The sequence below is a fragment of the Leptosomus discolor genome, chromosome 3, assembly GCF_034619465.1.
Source record: "Leptosomus discolor isolate bLepDis1 chromosome 3, bLepDis1.hap2, whole genome shotgun sequence".
NCBI lineage: Eukaryota > Metazoa > Chordata > Aves > Leptosomiformes > Leptosomidae > Leptosomus > Leptosomus discolor.
The window spans coordinates 19333561-19356440 of NC_141393.1; the positions used below are offsets into that span (position 1 = coordinate 19333561).

Below are 22880 nucleotides of genomic sequence, written 5' to 3' on the forward strand. Positions count from 1 at the left end.
GATCTTTCAAAGCATATTGAAGAAAATATAAAATACTTTTCTCTCCTAAAATGAGGAGAAAGAAAGAAGTGGGGTTACTGTGCTCAGGAGAGTGAGCCAAAATTAGGGAGTGTCTAAAAATAATTCCAAACTGCAATAAATATTTTATTTCAGTTTCTGCTGAGGACAGCTATGCTGAATACTGAATGGAAGGTGGGATGGTTAATTTGAGACAGAGTTTGGCAATAGGAAATTATTTTTCTGTACGAGGAGCGGACTGGAAAGAGTGGACCGTGTTCAATCTAAGAACCTGGAACCTGGACAAATTCATCCCATATTTGGTGGTGGTTAAGGTTTTTGCTTGGCTTTTTTCTTTTTTTTTTTTAACTGTTAGTGATATGCCTTTCTGACTTGGCCACATCCCAAATTTTAATTGATATAGACAGATTCCTGCACAGTAAGAGTTTTACCTCCAAATTCTTTAGGAAGATTAAATCTAAAGACTATTTTAACAATAAAAAGTGCAGAGGAAAGAAGTCATTAGTCATATATCGTACAAGAATACAGTGAAATTTATTCAAATCATTAAATATTTTGTACCTCTGAGCCTTTTCCTAGTGTTGTCTCATGATTGTTCTTACGCTGACAGTAAAAAGTAATTTAAGAAAGAGGTGTGGCTAATGTTAATACTTGAAAATGTTCCTCTCAAACTGTCTGTATACAAATGTCAAGTTCTGATGGATTTAGAAGTCCAGGTAAACCATCCTGTGTGCTATAAACAGAAACAATTGCTTGCCTTTTGCTCTATAAGAATTAGCTGGCGTGATGCAATGGCTTAACATGCTTATATTTATACAGAAAGATTAAAGAAGCAAAGACGACTTTATATTTTTAATTCATTGTCTTTCAGCAAGTGGTTACTTCAGAATATTCAACTGACTTGCTGAATTGTTACTTACAATGATGTGTATTACTATGAAGGTGCTGGTTTTAGCTGGAATAGAGTGAATTTCTTCATAGTAGCTCGTATGGGGCTGTGTTTTGGGTTTGTGCTTATCAACGCTGTTTCCAGAGGGATGTTTTCGTTACTGCTGAGCAGGGCTTACACAGTGTCAAGGCCTTTTCTGCCTCTCACAGCGCCCCACCAGTGAGTGGGCTGGGGGTGCACAAGGAGTTGGGAGGGGACACAGCCAGGACAGCTGACCCCAGCTGACCAAAGGGATATTTCATGCCATATCACATCATGCTCAGCATATAAAGCTGGGGGAACAAGGCATCAGGGGGGACATTCAGAGTGATGGTGTTTGTCTTCCCAAGTAACCGTTCGCGTGATGGAGCCCTGCTTTGCTGGAGATGGCTAAACTCCTGCTGGCCGATGGGAAGTGGTGAATGAATTCCTTGTTTTGCTTTGCTTGTGCACGTGGCTTTTGCTTTGCCTATTAAACAGTCTGTATCTCAGCCCATGAGTTTTTCTCACTTTTACCCTTCTGATTCTTTTCCCCATCCCAACAGGGATGGGAGTGAGTGGCTGTGTGGGGTTTAGTTGCTGGCTGGGGTTAAAGCACAACAGTGAAAGAGGCAGTAGTGAAAGGAAAGTTTTAACCACCAGTTATATTTTTCTGCCCCACAAATTAAGTGGAAATTTGGTATAAATGGCTGGTATGAAGTCTTATAGTCATCCTACAAGCCTGATATCCATGTCAATTTGCAACTAATAATTGCTTTTTTCTTTAACTTTAAATTTGTATTTTACTACTTCTAATAAACTGCAAGGTCAGTCTAACATAGTTTGTGTATGTAAATGTATAATACATAGATACAGTTCTTCCATGATTTAAAATATTTCTAATGAATTTTAGGGGTGAATGTTTGGTGCCTCTATGTGTGTCTGCCTTTATGGGGGATATATTGCCAGCTAAATATTTTTGCCTTGGAAGTAGTTGAGATGTGCATCAGATTTTATGAAAATGAACATTAAAATGTGGCTCTTTGGGAAATTAAAAAAGCTTTTCTGAAATAAGATTATCAGGTAGGGTATTCTTGCAGTTAGCTTATGTGCATTCTCGTTGCTGCTACTCCAATGAATTGCTTTTGCAATGTTGTCTTTTAAGCAGATTTCTCGTGGTGATATCAGAGGTTCTAGTGTTGGATATATCATGAGTCATTTGATTAAAATAGTGCTATTTAAGATTTATTCTCATCAAAACTGTTGAGAATCCTCATCATTCTGTCAGTCCTTTTCATATTTCTGAGGAAACAATTTGTACCATGGTAAAACTCTGTTGCAAATTCTTCTGTGATAACACTAGTATAGTTTCTAGAGATTTCCTTACAGCTATTACACTTGCCAGATAATTTTCTCTTATGCTGTATTAAAGCTGTAGTAGATGCTGTTAATATACTGCCAGCATTCTGCCACTTAGGATGCATTGTTGTATGTTTTTATAAAGTATGATTAAAGATACAGGTAACCAAGTGTTAAAATGTAGGGCTTTTTTCATTTAGCTTAACTTAATGTTCTCCAATACTTCTGCTAAAACCACCGTTTCCTGGGAACCTAAGGAAACTTCTGTTTACTACTGTAGACTGGGCTTTTCAGAGAGGAGCAAGGAAGTTCCATATCAAGCTCCAGCTGAAAATTGGTGAAAACTAGGGCTGCTCCCTTAAGCAGTTGGGAAATGCAAGCTAAGGCCATACTCCTCACTGTTTTTGTTCTCTGTTCGTAGAATGCAGAGGTGTTACCTACGTTTTTTGAGGAGTGCCTTGTTATAAAGATGTAAATACTACTTTTGGAAGCAGTTTTTTTTTAAACCAGTGTTCTCAGTAGTAGGGGTCTGTTTTTCAGATGCTGAAAGTAATTTAACATCCAATATTGGAAAAACAGGTGAAAAACATTAAAACTGTGCATATGCATTAATGGTATTACTGTGGTGACAGTATTATGGTCTGTACAACCTTGGTTCAGATCACTTGTGTCTGTACATCATGACGGGATGTACGACCTGTGCCTCTTTCACTAAAGTAATCTTTTTATGTCTGTGGTTATCCATTTCTTGATGACCAGCTGGTGACTATTGAGTCTGACTTAGAGATACTGGAGATCTCATAACTACAATTGAAATTGGTGCATGCGATATGATACTGAACATCTTGAAAAAGATTGGCCTGGGTATCTCACATTTGTCTCCCAAAATAGAGAGATATGTTTACACTAACCTATTCTGACTCTTATTTGCTACTCTTGAGAGATACGTTGTGAAAACTTATTTCATGAAAGCTTTTGTTGAGAATAATGGGTTCTGTAAAGAGGGCAAGCATGATTCCTTAGGGTGTGATGAGTTGGGTAAAGAACTTCTTAAAAGGAATTGTTCCTTAGATAAGCAGTGTCGCTTTTGTATACTGAATGAAGCAGAACTCAGTTGTAGGAAAAAAACCCACATGTCATTAGATAATTTAAAACACTATTACCTACCTGGAAAAAACAGGAAAAATCTGGAGTTACATGTAATGACTTACTGGGAGCGGTATATGCTATAGCATTTTTAAAGACCAACTATATTCGAGTGTCTCGCATCAGGACAGGATACCCTATCCAGTGTATTTACAGTTTTGAGTATTCTCTCTGAGAAAGTAATGTGGAAATAACTATAGGGGTTGGAGAAAACACCCAGCTGGTTCAGTTTTCTGTTTCTTAAGATGGCTTAAGGAGACCCTACAAGAACATGGAGAGGCATACAATGATGGCTTCCTTAGTGAACTTGTAGCAGCCTGCAGTTTGGGGTCTGCCTGAGCCAGAGATTCTCTTTGTGTTTAGGGCAGTTCTTAGTCTTGATACCTGGTGGTTTAATTTGTTCCCTTAGTTATTTTATTTCTAGAAATAATGAAATTTTTTTCTTTACTTACCTTTGTACAATTTTTGATTTTTAACTTTCTAGCATCTTCTTAAGTATTCTACTTTTTCAGGCTAAATAAAATGTCTAGATGTGTTTAGTTCTCTTCATAATTAGAATAAATATTTTATTATTTTCTGTATTTTTTTAATGTTCTCCTGTCCTTTTTTTTTTCTGGTGTGGGGAGGGGAGCTGGGGACCAAAGAGAGAAGAGACTGAAATAGTGTATGTCACTCAAGATACGAGCACACAAAGATTTCATACCACAGCATAAGGGATTTCTGGTTTTGTGTTGAAGGTTTGGGGGACGGTACATTTGTGTCATTCTTCCCCTTCAATACTTGCCTTGAAGTTCAAACATTCTGTTTGCTTTTTGGATTACCACTGGTGTTTTCTCATAGGGTTGTCTGTGGTGACTCCAGGTATTTTTTTTTCCTCAGTTACAACTTTACACCAAATTAATTATTACCGTAATTTATGTGGATTACTCATTCACCTATTTAGAATTTTATCTGCCATTTTATTTTTCAGCTACTTAAAATTTTGATACTGTGGTACAGTTTTCAGCAGTCAGCTTCAATTTCTATTGCAGTAGATAACTTAAACAAGAAAATCAGCTTCCTCACTGTTCATAGAAGACTGAATTGGGCAGGATGAATTCTTGTGGTGACCTCCTTTCACTGAAAAAGCTGCATATTTATTTTTAACCTTTTGGGGTTTTGCCTGTTAATATAGCGCTTCGTTCATGAGAGGACCCCCCCTCTTTGCACCCATGATTTAGTGTTTTTAAGACCCTTTTATAAGGGAACTTAAATACTTTGGAAATCTAAGTGAGTCAACCATATCACTGTTCATTCTTCTTGATTCCTTTGAACAATTATTAATAGAAGTAATTATTAACACCTGTGAAAGTAACACTCATTCTTTCACATAGTATCCTGTTTGTGTATCTACTAATTGTAACCTTTAATGTTTGTACAGGTTTGCCTACTAGAGGTATCAAATTTACTTGTGTACAGTTACCAGGAGCCCTTTCTATTTGAAATTAAAAAAAAAAACCAAGGGGGATGTCCACGTTTGCCACTCCAGTATGGAGTGTTTTTTTAACCAAATAAGTAAACAGAACATCTAGATTCTATAATTTGAAACTCTGGAAAGACTGCGTTTTGGTCCTGGTGACTATTTCTTTTGCTGTTTGTGTTCAGAAAACTTTCTTTTTGTGATAATTCCTCTAGCTTATTCTCATTTAAGTCTAGTGTGGGAGCCTCAGAAGGTTCCTGTGTAGTAGATACTGATGGGAAGAATTCATTAGCTTTTCTGTGGATCTTTGGAACTTCAGTGCTATAAAGCCATTAGTGAAAGCGTATAAGTTGTGCAAATATGGGCAGGCTATTTTGGGGACCAAAAAAAAAATCTGTCTTATTCCAAACTTACTAAATTCTAGGTATGAGTTTAATTTCAGGTTATTACAAAGGAAGAAGTAATAAGCTTTTAAAATTGTTTTTAAATACTGAATGTTTTTCCTGCTTATGTTGTGTTCAGTCACTAACTGTGAACTGTGTTCATTTCATTTGGTTGAAATTTTGATCAGAAAAGGTCAGTCTGAAACAAAGTGCTCTGGAAGATTTTAGCCTGAACAGTTACTGTTTGCCATAACAATGAGTAATTGAAAACAATAATGATATCAGACGGACCTTTAGTATGAGTAGGTGACTGTTGTGAGTTTTTTTTCCCCTCCCTACTTTGTCTTTTTTAAGCCTATGGAAAAGTGTTCCTAGTAAGGAAAGTAAGCGGCCATGATGCTGGAAAGCTGTATGCCATGAAAGTACTGAAGAAAGCAACAATAGTTCAAAAAGCCAAAACAACTGAGCACACGAGGACAGAACGACAAGTGTTGGAGCACATCAGGCAATCACCATTTTTGGTCACGTTACATTATGCCTTCCAGACGGATACAAAGCTTCATCTCATTTTAGGTGAGTAGTTTTCAGGATTCAAATATTAATGAAAAAAACCAAAACAACTCTGCCCTTTTATCTTCTTAGTGTTTTGTAGATTTTTTTTCATGTGGTCTTAAGTACTGTGTGTTTGGAGATTGCATGAGAGACCATAGGAAGTAAAATACTGTTCATCTTCAACAGTGTCTGTGTTTGTGGTTTTCCTGTTTGAACTTCGGTGTGCCACTCTGACTTGGGAAGCGTGGGGAAGTATTATCAATGGCTTATGTGCAGCAAGAAATGTATATGACCATAAGTACCTGAACCAGAGAAGTATTTTCTTGAACTTATCTAGAAGATGAAGTTTTGATTTGTGCTTTTTTAACCGTTACTATATACTGTATGAATTAGTTTTCTACAGATTTTCAGACAAACTGCTACTACGAATGAAAAAGCTCTTTTATCTGTATGAACATGGGCATTAAAGTGATTCAGTTTTTCTTTGTGTGCTGCCTTTGCATATGTGGCAAAGAGGTTATTGGTAAGGTGGGATGACAAAACATGCCTTTGTTACTGGGATTAGTTGGTAGGAAAGAAGGAAAAATAAGGAAGTATTATATAATCAACAGAAAGCCACCTAGTTCAAACGTACTGCACATCTCACTCTAAGAACATGTCGTATATTTTCCTCAGTGTGATCAGTGTTTTTGAAATATTGCCATCTGTCTGAGAGGACGGGGCTACTTGTCGCTATGCTGACCAGTTAGTATGTTGTTTTAGTACTGAAATGCTGCAACCTGAAAGATCGTATCAGGCAGATCTCTCTTCTGAACAAATGCACTCGTAATGTGAGTGATGATGGTTAAAGATGGTTGTGCTTTTCTTTATTTATGGTAAAATTAATTACAACACTGTAAGGTGCAAGTTGTTGGTATGGTTTCCTGCTGTAAAATGCTGGTGAAAATACTTGTATTGTGGATCAGTTTCTTGTTTTATATATTGTGATACTTCATTTTGGTAAGTTCTACCAGTAACTTCTGTAAATCTCCATTTACAAGAGATGCTTGATAATGAACTGTTCTATAGCAAACCTTATTAGAACATTCTTCATTTCACTTCTGTCCTTGCCATTTTGCTTTTCATGTTGATATGAAGAACCACAGCTATTTCTGTAGCATTTGCAACGTTGGCAGAAGACTGATCAGGAACTTTCTTAGGGTTTTCAACTCAGATAAAAGTTCTGTATATGTGTGTTTCTATTCCCTGCCAATGTCCTTTTTCAGGACAGTTGTGTTTTGGGGACTAAGGAGTTACATTCCTTTTACTTTATTTCCCAGTTTCATGGCCTTTGGAGAGTCCTATCTTAGGAGATGAAGGATTTTTCCTGATAATGAGGAACACTTACTGCAGGAGCTGGAAGAGTGTGTTAAATTCAACTCTAAACCTCACTGCTTCAGGAAGTGCTTGCTGCCAAAACTTTTTGTTATGAAACCATTTGATCTTTGGGAATTGAGATACTTGCATGTTTCAATTTCTGGGTGTTGAGAGGCAATGCAAAATCACACATTTCTGTGCTGAAAGTAGAGCTTGTTCGTAAGGCTTGGTATCACTCTACAATTAGAAATACTTCTACCTTTCAGATCAGCAGCAAATTTTGTGTTTGGTATATAAGATGTGTTTGTAAGAAAATTACAAACAATTTTTAAAGACTGCTACTTTAGAGTATTTTAAAAGAACTGAAAGATGAATGATCCAGTTAATGCTTGGATGCAGAATACATTTTTGTAATGAATTATTTGAAGTGAATCGTCCTTTAATTGAAGTTTTACAACTCTTTTTAGCTCTTAACTTCTTTTTAATGAACCTTTATTAAGCAGCTGATTTAGACACTAAATTAATAAAATGTTATTAATGTCATATGAATCTATACCACTGGCTGTCAATTCTTAGGAAGATGTTCTATGTGCATACCTAAGTTTCATATGCTACAGCGAGATAATACAGGTATCTGAGGAGCTCAAGCTTAAATGGAGTATTCACTAGATTCCTTTGTCAAGACAGTTGAAAAATGCAATAAAATTTCCTCTGACTAGAACATTAAAGAAATATGTAAACTATTGTCACAGGCTAGAAAATTAGCACTAAAGAGACAAAGAAAAAGTTATAAATACATTGATATCTCTGTGATTCCTTGATGTTAACCTTTAATAATTAAAAGTTTCTCTTTTTTTGGTATTTATTAATTAATAATTTGGAAAAAAAAATGAAAGATTAAATGAGACTAAATGTGAGCATGTTATAAATACTATAGTACCATTCTCTAAATCCACATATTTTTGGCTAGAATGCAGTTGAGATCCCATTAGAAAGATTAAAAAAACCCCAGCAAATCAAAACAAAAAAACCCCTCACACCTGAGATTGATGTAGTTACCTAAAAATAAATACATACTAGTGGAGAAATTTAGGTGACAAGGATAATTAGGCAGCCAGAAAAAACCCTTATATGAAGGGAAAATTAAAAGCTTGATATTATATTCTCATAAGAGTCAAAGAAGAGGGAGCCCAGTAATTCTGAAGAACATTCCACAGCAGATAGTGCAGACAAGGCATTTGCCCACCATAACGCAATATTAAAATGACATTTAAAGCAAGAAATTCAAAGCTGATGTGTAATTAAAGGGGTTTTGTTTTGTTTTTTTTTGCTTTCCCACAAAGTCTACATGAATCCATTCTCAGAATATCAGTTGGGGCCAGAAAGGTCACTTTTTAATTTTTTTAGCAGAAAATGAGAATAATTAGAGGGGGGTATAAAAATTTCTTTTAATTTTTTTTTTTAACAGTGAAAATCCCTTCCACACAACATGGCCTAAAGCTACTTTATATTTCAACTGGCCTTCACCCCTCCCTGACAAAAAAACCCACCACCACTACCACAACAATACCAACAAAAAACAACACAACCAACCGAACTGTTTGTTGCAAGTTTTCTATGTGTCATTATGTAAATCTTTGTAAATTACCATTTGATTTTGGTTTGGAATTTGTGTTTCAGAGGCTTCTGAATTTGGTGGGAAACCAGTCTCTGCCTTTGTTTTTGTACCTAGCTGAACTTGGTGTGCGGGCAACATGTCATTTCAGTTTCAGAGGTTTTACAATTGGAGACTGAGTGCAGTATTTAATACAATTTGTTGTGCCATCAGATTACATAGCCACATTAATTTAGTCTGGATCAAGTGCAGACGTGTAGCTACACTTCTGCCAGATTTTCAGAATACAGGATTTGGCATTGACTCCATTTTTTAGGTTGACTTTAAGCTATGATGGAAAGAACAAAATTTTGTATCCATGTGAGTACCAATTCTGTACAAAGCTTGTCACATGAGGTTAACCTACTAAAAATACTACTAATAAAAAAAAAAAAAATCCCAAGACCTGAACCGTCAGATATTTAACTGTCAGGTGTTTATATTTAAGGAATTGATTTTTTTTTTTCCCCCATTGTGCCAGTGGTACATTTGATCTAGTACCAAGAATTTGAAGGCTGGTTGTTTCACTGGACTGTGCTTAGTGTTCTAACATGAATAGAATTAGACTTGTTCTGCCACTCCTGTGGCAGCTTTGGTTTGTATCTATCACAGTCCTTAGAACAGTGCCTGGGAGTTCAGTTCTTACCTTGTACGAAGTTAAGTGGTTCTGATTAGAGATATTTTAAAAATTTGTTTCTGTTATCTTTATATTCTCTGATTAGAATGCTGAAGGGTTGTTTTTGGAAAAAAGAAGCAATGGTAACATGTGGTCTATTTGTACTTTATTTTTTTCATATGCTTATTGGTCTAGATATATAATCTTCCTCACGTTGTTTCATGCCACTGATATTCCTTCCCAAACAGGGAAATGGAGAACTAAAAAGAGGAGAGAGATCAGAATGTCTATAATTTGTATATATGCTTTCTTCAAAGCATTAACTTATTTAGAATAGGATTGGACCTTTTTAATGGATTTATGTGTTATACCAATGAATCTATAGAAACCATATTCAAGAAAATGTTGAGTAAGATATTGCGGGGCACGTTCCCTGCTCTGTATACATAGACCTCAAATACAATATGGGGGCTCTGGGGTCGCAAATTAATTTATAATTTACAGATATTTGAGGCTTATTTTATAGTTTTGCTGCTTATTTAAAAGTTGGCCATGTTCTTCCATCGGCCCTCTAAGAAGGGAGTAGGGTATTATACAACATGATGAAATATTACTGAATTACAGTAGAGTAAAAGCATCTGATCTAAGAACATCTTATTAAATAACTTACAAAATACCTATTAATATTCCAATAAGAAAACTAAGTTGTCAGAAATTGAAATTATAAGGTTCTTTGTTCTAATTTTTAGACTATATAAATGGAGGAGAATTGTTTACTCACCTTTCACACAGAGAGAGATTCTCAGAAAATGAGGTGCAAATTTACATTGGTGAAATTGTTTTGGCACTTGAACATCTCCACAAGGTAAAGTAACTTTATCCTAGTGCTGATTTTGTGGAACTAAAACTGTGTTCTTTTCACATCGTATAAAGTCAGTAAGGAGAACGTATTTTTGGATTGTTTTAAATTCATAGTAACTCTATCCAGCAATGGGACATCAGTTGTGTAATAAGAAATACTGCCCAGTGAAGTGTATATTCATGTGCACCAGACCAAGGCTACAGTGTGGAGTGTTGTTATAGACAAATGGTCGTTAATTTTTAGTAATCATTATGAAATGGTATATGTCGTAAAATTAATTTGTAATTGACACAAACAGGGTTTGGGTTGCGCTGTTGTTCAGTTGTCCTTGTTTTGAATCAATTAAACAGCAGAGTTCTGAAATTTTGGCACAACTGTAGACGTGAGGAGTGTTAACAGTTTTCAGAGGTAGTAGATTTGTAGGCTTACAAAGCATGCATGTGTGGTCTAGAACGTATTACAGAAGCATTCATTTTTATTCTTTGAAAGCTGAACTGAGATTTGCACTCAATAACAAGTATTCAGTCACTTTTAGATTCAAGTGATATAGTATGTTCTTTAAAATTTAAGACATTAATGCACAATGTAATTTCTGAGAATTTTTAACTCGTGGAAAGTTATTTCTTTAAATGCATTTTAAATTGTCCTTTTTGAGGTGTAAGTTTGAGGTGTTAGGTTACCTTAATAATGGGAATTTTGCTAGCTTCATATTTAAATGTGTTCAACAATGTCTCCTTGATGTGGTTACACTGATTTGGAAATACTTTTTCTAATATTCTGTTTGCAGTTGGGGATTATATATCGGGATATAAAACTTGAGAATATTCTCCTCGATTCTGATGGCCACGTGGTGTTGACAGACTTTGGTCTGAGTAAGGAGTTTCTTGCTGATGAGGTGAGTGTTTGAATCTCCAGTAAGTGTGGAGAGAATCCAGCAAGATCACAAAGTCAAATTCTGTCTCATTGAAATCAAACACATTTGAGAGGGGAGGAAAAACTGCCTTCTAGACTCCTACTTCTAGTAGTCTGTTTAATGGGGTTTGAGCTTTCAGTTCGTTGGTCTTTGGCCTGGCAGTGTGGTCAGATGTCTTTGTTCTAGTTTTCCCTGAAATGCCTTCATGCTCCCTCCTGCTGCCCTTTGTGTGAAAATGGAGAGATCCACCTAAGTCTGAAAAGCCACTTACATTATCATTGTCAGGTGCCTTCTTAAAAACGCTTGACTGTGCTAATACTTTGCAGTGACTAGGCAAATGGTATGCTATGACTCTTCTTTATGCTAATAATAATTAATGTATTATTATCTTGTCTCTTTCTCATGTCTTTGTGTCACTTTTGATAAGCTTAATTGCAAGCTTTTAGGATAAAAGCTTATCTCTTATTAAATATGTGCATAGTACCTAACATAGTGATCTCTGACTGTTGACGTTAGTTGTTAATTATTTGTAAGGTACAGTTTTATCTCCAGATATGCTTTTTAGATTTCAGAGAATCAAAATTATGCAGGATTTTACTTTTGAGAAAATTTTAAAATGGCTATTTTTTGGCTTTCACTTTAAGTATCAGGGGTATTGAAATCTGGGACTGCAGATCTAAAAGTCTTTGTTAGAAGCAGCAGAGGGGTTTTCTAAAAATAGATAACTGGTAGTTTCCTCTAGAATATTTGCATTTCAAATGGAGTCTGGTAGGATTTAGGAGGTACCATTTTAAGAGATACGAAGTGTTAGTTTCTGAAGCAGGGAAATAGTACAGATAATGTCACTATATTCCTTTTAAATTATAGCATGAAATCAAGAGGAGGTTCAACTGGCATGACAAGGGATTAGCTGCAGATTGCCAGAGCAGTGGAAGAGAGGAAGTACGGGGATGCAGTTTTCACCAGAAAAGAATGATAGTAAAAGGTGTGGCTAGGGAGAGTAGGACCTGCTTAAGAGTTGTGAGAGAAGCTGTGCTGGGCACAAGAGACAAAGTACATGGAATGATAGTGCTGCACTGATGGGAGAGAAAAGGAGCAGTCCTCCAGCCTGTGAGTGAAAGTTGAATGAAGCAACATGTTCCCTGTGATAAGAATGTCATAAGGAATCATGACCTCTTTAAGTCTCAGAACAGATGGGTTTAGAAATATACTTATTTCTTATCTGTGCTTACCTTTGGGACATCATTTACAAGCAGTGCAAGGAAAGGGGAGGACTTGGATAAGCATCAGAGGTGCCTGTCTGCTTTTCCCACACTGTGAATTGGATTCCTCCTTCTCCAGTTGTTAAATAAAGCAGTCTTGTTGCTTGGTCATTTAATGTTGGTTCCTCTGACTCTAATCCATTCTGTTTTCCGTATATCTCAGAAATATCTTCATTTAACGATATTTTTTTCTCATTCTCCTTCACATTTTATATTTGATCCCCTGTCAAAAAAGCTCAACGTTTCTTGTGTTTCTTTTAAGGAAAAAAGTAATTGCAATTGTCTTGTTTGCTTTGAAAATCTAAGAATTGTCTGCACTTCACAACAGTTTTCATGTGTGCTATTATAACTTAGCTACTGAACCTAAACATGATTAGAATGACCCATTTACACGTAGAAATTGACATTTCATATTGTGTTTGCTGTAGACAATTCAGCTACTACTAGAACACTTACAATTTACATTACAAAAGATAGTTAACTTAGACTTCTGAACAAATGTACTTACAAGAGGTAAAATTTGCCTGTATAAAGGCATAGCTTTATATTTGTTTTCATGCTCATTGGGTATCACTTTTAAATAAAATTTCAGAACTGCATAAATCAGCTCAGGGGGTGTAACACTTTCCATTTAATCGGAGAAGTATTCTTTCAGTTTTCCCCCTTTCTTCTCACTTCTTCCCTGGCCCACCCTGCTTCTTGCTAAAACTGCTGTTATATATTTATGCAAATGGAATTTGTTCTAGTAACCCCCTGCTTTGGATTGTATTTTCAGAAACAAGATATATTTAAGTTAAGAACGTATAAAAATTTTCAGCAATTACAAGCATGTCCTATGTTCAGAATTCAGAGAGAATTCTTTGCATGTACTTATGAATTTCAGATGAATTTGTGGTTAAGGATACTTGCTAGGAAATATCATAGTTCCAAGTTTTCATTATCCCTGCTTTATTCTGATGGTTGTTAAATATTTCCAGTTACCCGAGCAAGTATAGAATCTAACAAGTTGTTTTATAACAAAAAAGAGCATACTATTTCTTGACTATAATAACTATAGCAGATTAATTGACTATTTAACAATGAAGAGATTGGAAGCTGCTTTTCCTAAGGACCATTTGTGTGAAAGGAAGCAAATGCTAGTGACTTCTAGGAAAACAGAAACCTATTGATTTCTGCCATGCAGCTACTGAAGCATGAGTGTGAAGCGTGCATTGTCAACTCTCCTTTTTGTTTTACAATTACTATGTGAAAGTGTTTATAACATGCATGAATTACAAATCCAAGCTGAAAGCACTGTGATTTTAAGAGCTCTAAAGCGTTTTGTAGTACTTTTTCACTAAAAACTGAAATTTGTCTTGTACAAGTGAAATGGTAGTCTGGTTTTGCCTTCATTTTATCTTTAAAATGAAGTCTGTATGCTTGTATTTGCATGCAAAAAGAAGAAATAACCAGACTGGAATAAAGTAGTTGAATAAAAAGAAATTTTCATATAGGATGGGTCAGTATCACAATATCTCATGAAGACCCACAGTTTGATTAGCCTAACCATAGAATGGTATTAGGTAAGAGATTGAAATGACTAGTACCTTTTTAGTATTAAGTTTTATGGCATTTGCATTCTTAGGCCCATGGTGAATTCGTGTCTAGTGTTTCTGATTTTTGATTCTCAACTGAATTGTGAAGAAAATTGAGGTAAAAAAAGAGGTAAAAGATTTAGCCTTAAGCTTTTCTGTATCTCAGTTGACTTCCTGCTGAACTGGAATGTAGAATATATTTGCACATGACATTAATATAAATTATTATTGGGGGTGTGGGGAATTGATAGGACTGAAAGACCTTGTGTTGAAACTTCTACAACTCTGTTTTGTTCATTGCATAAGTGCAATCACTTTGGTGTTGCTATTTAAGAGCCTTGTGTTTCATTTTCCTTTAAAAAATGTAAGGGGTTTTTTTTTTTTGCATCTTGTTGTGCAGTATCTTTATCTTCTGTATTTGTGGCTTAAGCATATTTTTATCTTTTTATCTTCTTACGTCATTAATAGCTCTATATGCTGAAATTGTTTTAGTTAATGTCGATTTAACCTAGTCATCAGTTCTGGACTTTATTTTAATGTTTATTGTTAAAATGCTACTTCATTTTAAATTTTTTTTTCCCCCCTCACATTTCCTTTAGTTCTGTAACTACAGTAAAAATGATACTTTAGTATGTATGCAGATCTTTACATCTTAGAAAAAATAATCTGAACACATTCATTGAATTCTTGTAATAGTAATTTATTCTGTTGTACCATGCATAATAGTTAACATGTTTCTTGTTAATTAAATCCTGTAAAGTATACTTTCTTCCAGAGTATAGTGAAATGCTCAGTTCTTCTGCATTGGTACCTGTCTTCTGCATTAGCCTTGAGTTTGTTTTGAAGTTTCTGTGTTTGCTTAATTAAGTTAAAAAAATTACATAGTAAATACTGAATGTTGTCAGTCTTCAAACAGTATATGTGAGAGCATGCAAATGCCTTAGTAATAAATAATGTAAGAGTAGATATTCTGTATGAGGGATGATTGAATTGTAATCTAAGCCAGTTGGATGGATATCTGTGTACTTCTGTCTGATGTGTAGAATGAATAGTTTGGATACATTGTTGTTTTGTCATCTGAAAATCTCTATCAGAGTTGCAAATTTAGTTATAACTGTCAGATGCTTTTCACTGTTGAATTGTTTGTTTTCGTTTATTAGCTTGAGTGAACATTTTGTTCTGGAAAGAAATTTAATATGTAATTTTAAAAGATTTTCATAGAATCATTAAGGTTGGAATAGACCTCTGAGATAAAGTCCAACCGTTGACCTAATACCACCACGCCTACTAAACCATGTCCACAAGTGCTACATCAACATGTTTTTTGAACACCTCCAGGGATGGTGACTCCACCACTCCCCTGGGCAGCCTGTTCCAATGTTTGACCACTCTTTCAGTACAGAAATTTCTCCTAATATCCAATCTAAACCTCCCCTGACACAACTTGAGGCTGTTTCCCCTCATCCTATCACTAGTTACTTGGGAGAAGAGACTGACCCCCACCTCACTACAACCTCCTTTCAGGCAGCTGTAGAGAGCGATAAGGTCTCCCCTCAGCCTCCTCTTCTCCAGACCAAACAACCCCAGTTCCCTCAGCCGCTCCTCCTAAGACCTGTTCTCCAGACCCTTCACCACCTTCGTTGCCCTTCTCTGGACACTCTCCAGCACCTCAATGTCCTTCCTGTAGTGAGGGGCCCAAAACTGCACACAGCATTCAAGGTGCAGCCTCACCAGTGCCGAGTACAGGGGCACGATCACCTCCCTGCTCCTGCTGGCCACACTATGGCTGATACAGGCCAGGATGCTCTTGGCCTTCTTGGCCACCTGGGCGCACTGCCGGCTCATGTTCAGCCGGCTGTCAACAAGCACCCCCAGGTCCTTTTCCATAGAGCGACTTTCCAGCCACTCATCCCCAAGCCTGGAGCGCTGCGTGAGGTGGTTGTGACCCAGGTGCAGGACCTGGCACTTGGCCTTGTTGATCCTTATACAATTGGCCTTGGCCCATCGATCCAGCCAGTCCAGGTCCCTCTGCAGAGCCTTCCTAAAAAGCTTTTAAAGGAAATTTCATTAAAGGAAATCTGATAAAAAGGTGGTTATTCCACTATGTATTTTGGTAGATGAAGTAGGAAGAGATTCTTAGAGCAATTTAAAGGTAGTCCAGAACACAGGAAAGTGACTACAACTTGAGTCCTGTTTAGTGCTGTACAAACTGTTGTCTCACATGAATGACCTAGTAGATTAGCTGTGCATTTAACTTTAAAAGACCCTTTATAATCATCCAATTGAAGTGATAACGTCTGATCGTTTCAATTTGATAGTGCGTGCTCTGTACATTAAGCATTTCCTTGTGAAGATGAGTTAGAAATCTGCTTGCATTTTAGTTAAACAGTTGTTCCGTGATGTAGCCATGGCATAGTTACAAGGAGTAGATTTACATTTTTGCGAAGAGGAAAAAAGTAGGAAAGAGTAAATTGAATAGTGAAGTTAGTCCACAGAAGTTAAGATTGGTTATAGATCTGTCTAAACAATTAGTCATTAGTTCCCTTATTTTGGAAAAGGAAATGAAACAATGGCAAAAACTTTTTGCTATAATTGGTGTACTTCTTTTGGTGTTTATATATGTCCTGAAATTGAATATTGAGAACATACCAAACACTCTAAAGGCACATAACTGAACTGATGTCATTTAATTGCAAAACCAGGTCATCAATGATCAGGTGACTCTTACTGCCTTAACCCAAGAGGTATCCCTTTTTCGTGCCTATCACAAAGATGATTGTGCTTTCACAGCATGGAGCAGAAATGCAGAAGACTGGAACACAAAATGCATTCTGTCCAGATTTTGATGCCAAAATCTCAAAGTGCCGTTAAGAATTTTTGCAAGACAGATCGTGATTTCTTCAGTGACTATTCTAAGGATACTGTTTTCTTATTGTAATATACCACTTAAAAATCACATTTTAGCGAGAAATACTGGTCTGTGTGTGGAGTAGCCTGTTGTCTGTTGGATCTTAGAATAATAAGTTGCTGGTCAACTCAGGAAAACTCTGTTTCTGTTTTCCAAGGGGAAAAAGTAGTAACTTCTTGAGGGCAAACACTGCCATCCTTAATCTTTTTTTCTTATTTTTTTTAACCTCTTGAATTACTGTGAATGCTGAACTTTAAGGTAACTTAGGCAACCAGGTGTGAAAAACTTAAAAGACCAGAGATTCATGGCCATATGAAAATGAATTTAGAACCAGATGGATTGCGTTTGAGCAAAATTTTCACTTCTACTTTACCTTTTTGCATCACTGGTGCTCACTGAGACTATAAATATTTGTTTGGCATCTCCTATGCATTTTTTCTTTACATTATCTTTTTTTAATAAATTCTTGAAGGCTTGAGGTGGCATCTAGTAGAATTCTTCCCAGAATCAGTATTCTTTTATGCCTTATAATTTTGCCTCTATTTGAAGAAGGATGATTTCTTCAGATTTTGTTTTGTATACCCTTCTTCTCTCTTTTGGTACTGTAACCTCTTTCTTTTCAAAAGACGATGCTGTAGAAAACAAGTCTTCCAAAAATTGGAATTTTGAGAAGAACCTAGTATAAAACATTCAACTGGAATGACAGTGGTACATACTTGCATTCCTCCCACACAATAATGTGCTGTTTCTGATTTTTTTTTTTTTGCCTGCAGAACTGAGACTTTTATTTTCTTCTCTTTCAGTTATTTGCTTTACAAATCCATTATCAGGAACTGATTTAAAGAATTCCTTGCGGATTGGCAGTTGCATTGCATTACGAAAGCAAACATAGCTGTTAAATCTGTTAAAAGGGTTTCTTGAACCTCCACTCGACATTAGATGAGGGTGTAGCCTTGCATTGAGTTATGTTTTGGGCCCCCAGCTGTAGAGGTCGAATGTTTCTTGGCTGGCATGCAGTACCAGATTTAGCTGTTCTTGCTATCCTTTTTAAATGCCTGCTGTGATGGCAGCTGCTGGCAGGCAAATCTCATTCTTGCTTGAAAAATTCAGTAGCCTGATTCCATGTTTTGGAAGCAGAAGTCATTAGTGCGTCTAGCTCTGGCATAAGGTATAGTAACCAACGTGGTATTTTGATTTAACTGGCTTCTTCAAGTAGGAACAGCCACCAGCATTGGGTTTTTAATTAACTTTTAAAATTAATTTCAGATTACCTTTTTTTTTAATTAATTCTGCTTGAGATGACATTTCAAATTAGTGCACCTTTGGTCTGCCATGTTGCACCTGTTGTTGATCTAGGCTAAAACTTTACTTCTGTACTGCAGTCTTCATTATGATTTTGTCGAATGCAGCAGAGCATTTAGTGTACAACTAAACATTTTACCTGTCTTTGTGCTTCCTCCTCTGTGTCCTGCAGAGATCATAGTTTTGGTCCTGAGTAGAAGTTGCAGCTACAGAAGCTACAGTCTACAGCTGAGAGATCTTTTGGATGGAGCTGTACTTTCTGATATGAACAGCTTGATTACCCAGTGTTATGTCTGGGTATTGTGACCAAAAAGGCTTCCAAAAGAATTAAAATTTTTAAAAAAAGTGGGGGAAAAAGGAGGAACCAGTCAATCTGTCATGCCTTTTGTTGGAACAGGATTTTTATTTTTCATTTTGAATCTACATCATGTCTGTGAACCATGATAGGGCTTTTCTGTCAATTTTCATATGCCTTCCTAAATTGAGACTATAATTATTGTTATTCTGGACAAGTAAAATGATGAAGAATGTTATATATCTGATTTCTATGGAAACAGGTTTTTTCTTGGTGCGTTTTTATTTTTGAGGTAGATGTCAATAATACTGCTTTCGGATAGAATGACATCTAAGATTCACTGAAGGTATGAGCCTGTTTCTGCATGGAATTTAGGATTTTCATTCTTCACTTATGATCTTCCTGAAATGCAAAATCCATTCAGCACGTCAGCTTGTTAGTAGCACCTCTGCTATGTGGCCTCTACAGCACTGTGAGTAAATTTCTGTTTATGGCGGTATTCTCTTGGTTTACCGTATGGTCCTGGTTTTCTCATTAAACATAGCAAGGAAACTAATGGCTGGCTCAGTCAGTAGCTTTATAGACAGTTTGCTGGCAGCTGATGTGTGAGATACTGCATGATACTACTGAACTCTTCAACTGCTCAACTTCCTCAGTCTTCTAATCAGTGTCTAGCGGAACTGTGGGTTTTGACTAGTTTGTCAGAGCAGCAGGATGGGGAGACTGCTCCCCGTGTTGGTGTGAGCTGGGAGCTAAGGGTGACAGCAAGGCAGGCATAGATCAATATGTTCACTGACTAGTGGTGCAATCCCACAGCTGCCAAACAAGATCAGAGCAAGTCTAATGGCAGGAAGACAGGCTCAGACAACAGTCCAGTGGTTATCAGACAAGCTTGTTGTGAGGAGGTCAAGGAAGGATTTCAAGTTGGTGGATCAGGATCAGTTAGCTACACAGCCAAGTACAGGCATACCTGCAGCGCAGCTGACACAAGGGTCAAGAATGGAAGCCTGGACCTCCCAGCTGAAGGTGGAGGCTGTCCCTGACAAGGTTCCACACAGGTTACTCAGCTGCATTGTGTCAGTGTTGGTCTTGAGCACAGATGTCTTAACCACTAGGATTGGGGAAAGAGGTTGAAGAGCCTGTTGATAAGCTCAAGGCTCTGACATGGTTATCATAGGAGAGTTTTCACTGTTCATGCTTGTAGCCAAATCCTAAGTTATGGCTTTCAGAGCTCTCATGACATTCACTCACAGCTGTACAAAATAGCAACAATAACTATACTATCCCTTGTATTCTAGAAATCCTGATGTGTTCCTTTTATTTCCAAATGCTCTTATTTGCTACAGTGCTGTACCCAGAGAAGGTCCAATTAATGCAAACTGGAAATTAGCGTAACTTTGAAGTCCTTTTAATAAAGGAACTCAGAGAACTTTGGACTTGAAACATTTGTTAAGAGGTATAAGCAGTTAAGGAAGGTGGTTCTACTCCGGCATATTTCCCTGGGTTAGTCAAATGAAAAGCAACAGTGAGACTTCTCTAGCACAGTACAAATACTGGCATCTGTTCATACCTAGAAATGATCTACCACTTCAGGCATTTGAGGAAATTAAGAAATAGATTATATATTGCTGTTGAAAGTATAAGAAAATTATTTATAACCTGTGAAACTCTTCAGGTGGACCCATACCCCTAGTTAAGTCTGAGTCTTACTCTTGAATGCAGTAGCATAATATATCCTTTCTAGCCTTTGCTGTCTGACTTTGCTTTTTTCTTAACTAATTACTTTTTTCTTCCATGACCTCGTAAAAATAGTGGAATGAATGATGCTTCTGTCAATTTCCAAATATGCCTTGAATAAAGTAAATTTATTAGAAGTGACAGTTTAGTGTGTATTGTTTAAAACATTCTTCCTTTTTTAACTAGGAAATTGGTAAAACCATAAAATAGAAGGGTCATTTGCCATACTATTGTGGCTGAAGCTATGCCTGTTATATTGATACTGATAAATATGCACACAAAAAGATTGCAGAAACCTCATAAAAACACGTTAGCATTATTCTTCAAGAGCGTGCACTACCTGTTTAGCATGTTTCCAGTACTATTACCTCTTGCTGCCATTTCTAGTTCTGAATTGGAGTCTGCTTTTCTGCCTTACCCTCTTGAGTGAGACTTTCTGTGGAAGTGTAACGTAGGTTTCATTTGGGATGACTTATTCATCACTGGGTGAAGTGTCACACTCCTAGCCATGTATCCAGTTACAAGTATTTATGCAAAGAGTGTTGGGACTTCTGCACATTCAATTTGAATTAGTGCCAGGAGCTGTTAAATACTTTAATACAAAGTTAGATACTTGGTATCTTTTGGGACAGTGTTGCTCTCCCAAGCAATTTTTTTTATTATAGCAGTCATGAGAGCATATTTGGGAGGTTAGTTGCCATCGTTGAACCTTCGAAAGAGAATGATACAATCTATTGTATGTCTTTTGTTTGAGCAGACTGACTTTTCTGCTAAACTCTCGAAGCCGATGCAAAGAACAGACTTCATCAAAGTTAAGACCATGTGAGAAGCAGCATGAGAAGGTTGTTCTGTGGGTTTCTTGTTCAGAATTTGTATGAAGCACTACTTAAGAAAAAGAATTTTTCTTAGTTACGGTCAGTATATTGCTAATCATACCAGAAAAGGAAACAGTCATTTGAGGAACTTTAGAAGCAGTTCTGCATTTATCCAATATAACCTTGCAGTCTGTGATGGTATCCAGCACAATTCACAGCAGTCTTTCTGCAGATACCGGAAATACCTGGCAAGGACAAATCTTCTTGAAGAATCTGCTATATTAAATTCCTTTTAGTTTTGTGAAGACTTGTGAAGCATTCTGTATATGTAAAGATTTTTGTACATCAGGGAAATGTTTCCTGGCACAGCTGAAACATTCTACTCTCTGGTCTCATTGAATCGTAGGATTGTATAATACCCTGAGTTGGAAGGGGCCCACAAGGATCATAGAGTCCAACTCCTGACTCCATACAGGGCCACCTAAAAGTTAAAACATATACGTAAGACTGTTTTCCAAACAGGCTTGGGGCCATGATCAATTCCCTGAGGAGCTTGTTCCAGTGCTTGACCACCCTCTCAGTAAAGAAGTTTTTTCCTAATATCCAATCTGAATTTGCCTTCTTGCAGCTTTAAGCCATTCCCTTGCTTCCTGTCACAGGACACCAGAAATCAGCACCTCCATCTCTGCTGCCCATCATGACAACATTGTGGACAGCCATGAGGTTACACCTCCCTCTCCTCTACTCTTAGCTGAACAAGTATCCTCATCTTCTCCTCAAAAGTCATGCCCTCTAGTCCTTTTGCTATCTTTGTTGCCCTTTGTTGGACACATTCTAATATTTTTATATCCTTATACAGTGGAGCCTAAAACTACTCACAGTGCTCAAGGTGAGGCTGCACCAGGGATGTGCGTAGTGAAACAATAATATTGTTTTTGAACTTATTAGTATAACATGCTTAATGCACCCAGGATATGGTTGATCCCTTTTTTTTCCACCTAGACACGCTGATGACTCATACTGAGCTTACCATTGACCAAAACCCTCAAATCCCTTTCTTTAGGGCTGTACTCCAGGCTCTTGTCTCCCAGTCTCTACCTTGATCTCTCATTGCAGGAGAGATCAGCTGCCTCTTGATTTCCTTCATTAGAGATTGTTGATGTACCTAGGAAATATTAATGACTTCAAGGATGAAGGTTCTTTGTGTTTCTACTCCTTGTAGTTTGTGATATCCAGCAAGCAATCATCTCGGCTGAACTTCTTGAGAGCCAAAAGCACAGCATCCTTGCAGGTCAAACTTACTTTACAACATAAGTTGGAAATGCACAGTCTTGTGCAAGAGTTACAATACTGTGGTGTCAAAGAATTTTTAGTATCTGCCATTCATTTGTTTCATGTGGTCCATTCCCCAGTTGTGAGTCTTATCCGTGTGCACGGACATCTTTTTTTGGCATCTTTATCTCTCAGGAAATTACCGCATGCCATGCACCTAGTAATATAAGAAGACTTACCCTGCATCAGAGGAGAAAACTTGGGTTGTAAATACTTAGGACTAACAGCCAGGATTACAGATTTTCATGTGCTAGAATGTTTATTCACTACATAGAATTCAGAGCAAGGTCTTTATATTGATTGTAACTTTACCAGTTCCAAAAGGTTGTTTGAAAATTTATGTCTTCTGCAGATTGGCAATCTTTTTGTCATATATATATGACATGCAGACTGCTTCCAATTTGTTGTAGGTAAGAGTCGTTTTCATGGA

The 22880-nt window shown here is 36.9% G+C and overlaps 1 protein-coding gene across 1 annotated transcript in view; it reads left to right on the forward strand.

Moving 5' to 3' along the window:
• RPS6KA5 (ribosomal protein S6 kinase A5) overlaps positions 1 to 22880 on the forward strand; it is an 80462-nt gene that overhangs the window by 17372 nt on the left and 40210 nt on the right. The window contains exons 3-5 of the mRNA XM_086463423.1: positions 5627 to 5845; positions 10200 to 10315; positions 11100 to 11207. Coding sequence (XP_086319549.1) covers positions 5627 to 5845; positions 10200 to 10315; positions 11100 to 11207 — 443 coding nt within the window. The remainder of the gene's footprint in view (positions 1 to 5626; positions 5846 to 10199; positions 10316 to 11099; positions 11208 to 22880) is intronic.